This window comes from Limulus polyphemus, unplaced genomic scaffold, assembly GCF_000517525.1.
Source record: "Limulus polyphemus unplaced genomic scaffold, Limulus_polyphemus-2.1.2 Scaffold1601, whole genome shotgun sequence".
Classification (NCBI taxonomy): Eukaryota; Metazoa; Arthropoda; class Merostomata; order Xiphosura; family Limulidae; genus Limulus; species Limulus polyphemus.
The window spans coordinates 69,851-77,972 of NW_013667211.1; the positions used below are offsets into that span (position 1 = coordinate 69,851).

An 8,122-nucleotide genomic window follows, 5' to 3' on the forward strand; every position below is an offset into this window, starting at 1 on the left:
TATTCTAGCTTGTTAATATCAGTAATTTGAGTTGCTAATTCATACAAAACTATAGATTTTGTATTTTGACACCACAATCATCTAATTTGAACCAGTGCTGCATTCAACATACCATGTGACACAAAAATGGATGTTTAACTGTTTTTTTTTAATATTTACTTTTAAATTAAGAAATTGAGTAGCATATAATACTAAAATTTGAATTATAATCTACAGTTTTATACCAAACTTAATGACATAAATTCATGAAATAGTTGTTCAATAAAATTTTGAATACGAGTCAACAAACACGATGACATGGGCTTTCACCCGTGACCCGTCTGGAAAGGGTTAACAAATTATGGTCAATTGATTTTTACTGGCTTATCACATAGATTTTATAGACTATCATTAGATTATTTCACTTGTTTGAGTGATGTTTTTCACTACACAATAAATATTTTTTTAAATGAAGCATGCTAGATGCATCTGTGAACTTTACTATGTAAGGTATTACAATGATTTTAATGAGGCAAGATTTATCATCTTATTTGTTGGGTGTATCTTGATAGACAAAAGTGAGAGGTTAACTTACCTGATAAACGAGACCCTCACACTGACTTTAATGAAAATAAAAACTAACAGATACCTTCTTCAGTTCTTGAAACACTCTTGTGATGAGGAATCATCTCAGACATGGAAGGAGTTTTTTTGTGACCTTTAACACCTCTTGGTCGAAAAGTCATCATCTCAGGACACACAGCTGGAGGTTTCTCTGCAAACATGGCTTCAGCTCGACCTGTAGGGTACTTCTGAGTCACCATCATCTCAGACTGTTTCCCCCCTAATGCAGCCTTAGTTCTACTTGGTGGTTCAAGGATTGAGCTAAGAGAAGTTACAAGAATTGGCGGACTTGTGGCTTTTTCTCTGTCTGCTATAAAATAAAAGTCAAAATCACTTAAAATATTGAGATAAAGTGTAGAAAAGAAATTATAGTCTCTTACCTTAATTTATCAATTCTTTCAGAGTTAAATACATTCTTGCTGAGTTAAATACAAATTAAGCTACACAAAACCTCCTTTGTTTCTTAAACATCCAGTTGATCAATAAAATGTGTTTTTATGACAATGTGACCATAACAATGATATGTAAACAAGGTGCTTTCTTTTAACCATGCACAAATGCTTTTATAAAGGTAGCTTTAACACTTTTAATTGATGATAAAGAAAGTATCAAAATATATTAGAAAAACAAATTACATTATCAAAACTGTAATTTACTTAGTGTATAAAATAAAATGATTAAAAAATTTAATGTATGAGTAACAAAAAGAGCCCATTACTTCTGCAGATTTGATGTCTAACTTATTTTCATTGCAAAAAAAAATATTATTAATTTATTATTGAAAATTACACCTTGCTCTCTTTCAAAGTTCTGTTTTTAAATGCAAACTCACATGTCTCTTTTCCATTAGCCACCCCATTCACAGCTATTACGCTTATTGGTTGTATAGTCTCTCTCTTCCCATTAAGTGATGGCAAAACCACATCTTTAACAGCAGAGGGCATTTTTGGAGTAAAAGATCCTCTTAGTTTATCTTCTCTTCTTCTCTGAGATTCATTTTTTTGCACAGGTGGTGAAGGAACCATTGTCTCATCAATTCCATCAAATAGTTCCCCATTTGCAGATTCAGTTGATTCTAGTTTCTTTTCCCCATCCTGTTTCTCTATATCTTTCTTAGCTATGACCTCATTTAATTTTTCCTTTTCTTTCTTAGAAGTATCATTAGCTGATGACTTCAACCATATATGTCCTTCATCACCATTAGTCATTCCCAACTTAGACGTTCTTGTTGAAGTTCGAGGTTGAGTATCAGAGGGTGGAGTAACATCTACTGTTTTTGACACAGGTTTGAGTCTAGAACGGGGACTAAAAGATGCTGACACTAAAAACAAAACAAAAGAATAAATATCATTGAAGGGTTAACTGACAAAACTAAAGTACTTCACTACAAATGTACACATTTCTGCGCACAGAATCTTCAAACATATATACCTGGTCGTATGGACTTTTTTTTGGGTTCCCTAGGACTACCAGGTTTTCCATGTTCTTGACTCAATGGGCGCTGGGATACTTTAGGTTTAGGCTGTCTGTAAGGAGACCTTTTCTCCTTCTCTGACAAGCTAACTGTGGATGAATCCATCGACACGGGTCTAACTAAATAATGGAAAAAATAATATTTAGTATGGGTAATAAATAGTAACATTCTACATCCTTTATAGTTTTGAAAAAGGAGATGGTAACATTATATACAGTTATCTAAAAAACAGAAAAGATAGTTTGGTAGACATTTAAAAGATTTTCCTTGCTATTATTTCTGTTCATATTCAGAATCAAGTAAATAAACAATAAACAAAAATTTTAGTACAATTCTAAGTTAAATGATGTGAACCTGCATTTTTAGAATAATACGAGATAGAAATTTAGTAAATCACATGATGAAGCATAAGTTCTGAAATGACAAATAACTAATGATTTTTTATTGAATTTCAAGCTTTTATACCACTTTATATCAGATTATTATGATAAAAATAACATTCACACTACCTGTTGGCCCACCAATGGCTCAGCAGTAAGTGTGACAGGTTACAATGCTAAAAACAGGGTATTGATATCTGTGCTGGGCACAGCACAGATAGCCAACTGTGTAGCTTTATGCTTAACAAAAAACAAACAAATACTATCTGTCAAAGTCTTTCTCAAGGAAACATTAATAAGATAAAAAAAACAAAAACACTGACTAATTATAAAGTTTGTCTATTTACTAACAGTATGATGTACCATATCTTATTCTATCAGGATGATGTAACAGTTTCCTCTAGTTACTAACAAAATGACTTAACTCAGTTTCTTGTACTTACTAACAGGGGGTAACATAGTTTCTTCTACTTACTTTTTACCCTTAATTACATAATCATGTATCTCTAGCCACTAGTAAAAAGATGATATAGCATTAAAATCAGTATAAGGATTTAATATACACGGACTAGAAATTAATCATTAAAAATTAAAACTGTGACAAGGTGATTTTTTTTATACTGAAAATTATGCATTTAAGAAATAGTTAAAGAACATAATGAAATCCAATATAACTGTTAACTAGTAAACAGTCAAAGTCTGTTTCAAAAGCTAGTTGATCAGCAGAGACAGAAGTTGCCAGTCAGCCTGGAGTAGATAAAATCTGGGCCAGAATGTCTACAGAAGTAATCAGCTGTATGCTCCTCCTATTTTACTGTCAATGAAAATTATACCAAAGTGTAACATCATGAAGGTAGTTACAATGATCATAGAGATTTAGTATTAATATGCTAGCATTTCAGAAAATTTAAAGTTATATTAGACATATTTTTACAGTACAGTATGTATTGTGAAATGAAATGTATTTTTGAATGGAATTTGAAAGGCTCCAGGTGACATTTTACTTCTACTCTATAAGTACTGCATTAAAAGCATATGTTGCTTTACTAGCAGAAACTGTGTGTGTGTATATATATATTTCTGAAACATTTGTGAAATAAATGTATACTGAAAACAAATTACACATGTATCATGCCTTTTATAATTACTTCTGAATCCAAAGAGCAGCATCACAAAGTTATATTCCTGCCCAAAATTCATTCTACATGTGTACAGAAGGTACTAAATTACTGACAATAAAAGCATCATAATACTCTGCCATTTCTCCACAAATGGCCGTTAGCAAATGATCGTGAAGCACATGTTTAAATAAAATTGCAATAAAACTATAGAACCAATTACAGTAAACAATATTCACATATCTGGAGATCAAATCTAGGTTGTAAACATAGTTATGTATACAGGTAATGGCTGTTACATTAATAAAACAACCAAAACAAATTCAAGGATTTTCTTTTCAGGTGCAATTTTTTCATTTATTAATACTAGTACATTTATCAGTTTATTAATAATGAACAGGTGCAAGGCAATGACTTTCATTTTGTGCAGTGATCAGAAAATAATTAGTATTAGGTCACTGTGACTGGAAGTAGTTTTCCAAGTACAAAGACGGGAAAAGATTTTGTACAAATGTCTGTGAGAAAAAGCAACTATTCTGAACAACATAATATGCTTCAAGATTATAAATAACTAGATATAACTACTAAAGAAATCAGATGCAATACAAAACTGAGGAAATGAAACATAAATGTGTTTAAATCAAAAATCATGGCAATACATATAATTGGTAAAATCAGACAGCGATACACAAAAACTCAGGAAGTCAAACATCAATAAGGGAAACTGGGGAAATGACACTACTACATGTACTTCAGAAGCGAGATGATAATGGGTATATAACTTAAGAAATCAGATGGGCTTATATGCAACTCAAAACAACAGGTAGCAACACACAAATCAAAAAATTAAATATCAATACACACAGACAGTTCATAAAGATAAACCCTGTTAGCATATCATGTGATAATAAATGTTTTTCCTTCAGGTAATTACACAACTCCTTTACTTTAACCCGAGTTGTTTATAATGAGGTACATGAAAAAAAGGCTTCTTTTCTGGTCAAGATATAGTGTTTCTTTCCATTTGTTTTAAGATTCAAATGAAACACAAGAACACAACAAGGGAAGGCAAACTAGTGATATAACTAATACGACTAAATATTTTTGAACTAATGCAACACTAGCACGGAACTAGTTTTAAGATATAAATTTATATTGCTGTCTCCATCTTATCCTAATCAATGAAAGACAGAATTAATAAATTACTTAAACAAGACCGTACCTTTAGTTGACTTTGCCTGAGATGGGGGCCGTTTCTGTCGTCGCATTGTCAGGCCAGCAGAAGGTAAAATAGCACCTATGACTGGTTTGGCTAGGTACAAAATAAATTTGTATATATTTAATTTCATAAATCTACTCTTAACTGTTTCCACACAGGTTAAATATATATAAATATCTAGTGTAATGTCTCAAGACTGGAACATTTTCATGACTAAGAAGTCATTGTTCTGGAATCTGAAAAGTTGAAAACCCAGAAAAACCTATAAAAATGACCCCCCCAAAAAAAAATTTTTTGAAATGAACCGAGCATAAAATAAAATACCAAAAGTTCAAAGCTTTAAATAAGGATAATTTAAAATTATAAATAAAAAATTCATAAAAGATACCTTTAAAGCTCCATGACATGTACCAAACTTCTGTTAAACAACATATACATTACATGTATTTAGTGACCTAATATTATGGACTATTCCATCTGGTTTGTTTTGAATTTTTCACAAAGCTACATGAGGGTTATCTGCATTAGCTGTCCCTAGTTTAGGGGTGATAGACTAAAGGGAGATCAGCTAGTCAACATCACCCACCTCCTATTCTTGGGTTACTTTTTATACCAATGAATAGTGGGACTGACCCTCAATCATAATGACCCCACAGCTGAAAGGGAAAGCATGTTTCATATGAGAAGGATTTGGACCTGTGATCTCCTTCAAGGCTATCCCTTTATGCCAACTCCTGAGAAAAGATAAAATTTTTAAACACAACTTTCACTTAAAACAAACAAAATCTATTCTTCCCTTAAACTTCTACTGCCAATAGCTACTCATTTCATAAGCTAATCCTTTCATCAGTGAAACAAAATTGTCTTAACTGAAGCTAATGTGCGTTTTCAAAATCTGAATCATATTCTCTCATTCTATCGTATTCAAAATACAGCACAAATAAATTAGAGGCCTTTATCTTATCAGTCTCTCAGATAATCTTATAAATTTCAGCAAGATCAATTCTTATAATTTCTTTTCAGGTACACTGTGCTACTATATTAAGAGTAAATAACACAAAAACTGACAATGAAGGATAAAACTTTTATTGTTAGTTACAGTTGACTAGTTACCAAAACTAGTTGGTTGTAACTAATAATAAAGATTTTTGGTTTTACTTTTCACTGTACCAAAAAACGTCAGTTTTTGTGTTTTTTACTCTTAATAAGATCAATTCTTAACATTCTTTTCTGAAGAGAAAATAAGTTGAGTGATCTTAAACTATTACCATAGAGTAACCCTTCCATTTTTGTAATCATCCAAGTAACCCTCCTTTCAACCCCTTCTTAATAAGCTTATACTGTTATAATAATTGAAATGCTCATGAATTTCATCCTTCCTTAACTCTCTCACTATGAGGTCAGTCTAAATGACTAAACTCGTAACCACTTTGTACTCACTATAGTTTCCATACTATAACACTTAAAACAGTGCATGTATCTTCACAAAATTTGGCAGTCTGTTAGTAAGCATTACAAGTTTTTTGGACACAAAAAATCAGTTTTTTAATGAAGTATTTTTACAAAAGATGTTTCTGTGAATATATATATAGTCTTTTTTTTTACTATTTGGAGTTCAAAGTGATTTCAACGTTAAGATTAAAAATACTTTTCTTAGTCTTAAAAATCTCAAGTTTCATTTGTGTAATCTTTAAAACCTCCCAAATAAATTTCAAATGTTTTTTTCAGTGAAACTTTTTTGTATTTTATCTGTTATTTTCTCTATCCTAACTTTATACAAGGTTGGCCAATTTGATCAACCTCATAACTACCAAAAAAAATTTGAAATAAATCTGAATTACCCTTTTTCTAGAATTACTTCAAAATGTAACATGAAACTACATTTATTTATCCTAAATAGCTTTAAACTCATAACATTATACATCTATTTATACTTAAATTATACTGTTTTATTGCCCTTCGATATGTGTGTAACTACTATTCACACCATTATAAGTTGTAAATCATTTAGTGAACGTGCAGCTCACGTCAGGCTATCGAATTACATTATGCACAAGCTACTAGCGAACATACCTCATGAAAATTTGTTAATATATTATTATTATTTATTTTACTAAATCTAATATTAACTAACCTAAAAAGTTTTATAATAATAAATAAAGAATACACATAAAAAACAAGAAATAAAGTACTTACCTGGGCCTTCTTTTTTTTCCTGTTGACTGTCAATGACATTAAACCTTACTTTTTTTAAATAACTAATGGTAGTACTGCACTAAATAACTTTTATTCAATTAAATAATGCATCAAAGAACGCAGAATAACAACATGCAAAAAGCAGACAATGTCCCATAACTATCACAATTTTTCTGGCTTTATAACTATGCATATAATTTTTCAAAAGAAACCTAATTAGTGATTTGTGTAAAAGAGATAATTACTATTTCTCGACTTGTAATCAATATATTTATAAATACACCCTAAAATTCCATTAACTTTACTACTAGTGACAGAAACATTCCATTGATGGTATGAGTGAGTTATTCACCAATATGCCAAGATCTTTTTCTCTGGTCATGCTATTTAGTGGGTTCCCATCTGTACTAATTTTTTTCATCTACATTATGATTATTTAGGTGCATTACCTTGCATGTACAATAATTAAAGGCCATTTTCCAACTATTTGTCCAATTTATCAATTGACCCAAGTCATTCTGTAGTACTTCAATAACTTCATTACAATTAGAAATAGTACAGAGTTCGATTTCATTAACACACTTCATAGACTTACTAATTATTCCCCTATCAATATCAGTAATGTGAATAACAAAAACCAAAGATTCAAGCATTGACGCACGGGCACATTAGTAACAAAGGTCTACTTTTACTGGACTCTTATCTTTTGAAGGGAGCATTACTGGATGTATGCTACTTTTGGTTTCACAAAAAAAATATTTAACCGATTCTTCCGGTTATTTAAAATACCTTTTTTTTTACATTTTTATCTTTTTTTGGGTCCTGGAAAATCAAAAAAGAAAGAGACCTTTTTCTCATGTGTTATGTTTTCACAAAGAATTACAGTTTTATAACTTATAACAAAATATTAGGATATTAGGATCTTTTTAGTTCTAATTATTTAACTCTCAGACACCTGGTTGCATTGATTCAACACAACTTTTGAATGATTTGTTTTGTTTTATTTAGAAAAACTACTGGATGTAATGCTTTGAAAATTCAGATGAACACCTAAACATTATGTAGCTTCTGAAAAAAATATCTTGTTTCTAAATGTGACTAGACCACCCGTAACCTGTTGGATCACCCACTA

At 30.8% G+C, this 8,122-nt stretch overlaps 1 protein-coding gene across 3 annotated transcripts in view; it reads right to left on the reverse strand.

Moving 5' to 3' along the window:
• LOC106464259 (serine/arginine repetitive matrix protein 1-like) overlaps positions 1-8,122 on the reverse strand; it is a 72,387-nt gene that overhangs the window by 10,495 nt on the left and 53,770 nt on the right. For 2 of the 3 annotated variants that reach the window (XR_002611703.1, XM_013924385.2), the window contains exons 11-14: positions 4,798-4,887; positions 2,035-2,196; positions 1,436-1,924; positions 629-913 (exon numbers count right to left, since the gene is read on the reverse strand). Coding sequence is in view for 2 of the 3 variants with exons in the window: in XM_013924385.2 (XP_013779839.2) it covers positions 629-913; positions 1,436-1,924; positions 2,035-2,196; positions 4,798-4,887 (1,026 nt within the window). In the remaining variant the exon portion in view is untranslated. The remainder of the gene's footprint in view (positions 1-628; positions 914-1,435; positions 1,925-2,034; positions 2,197-4,797; positions 4,888-8,122) is intronic. The other variant, XM_022391970.1, reaches the window with a different exon arrangement.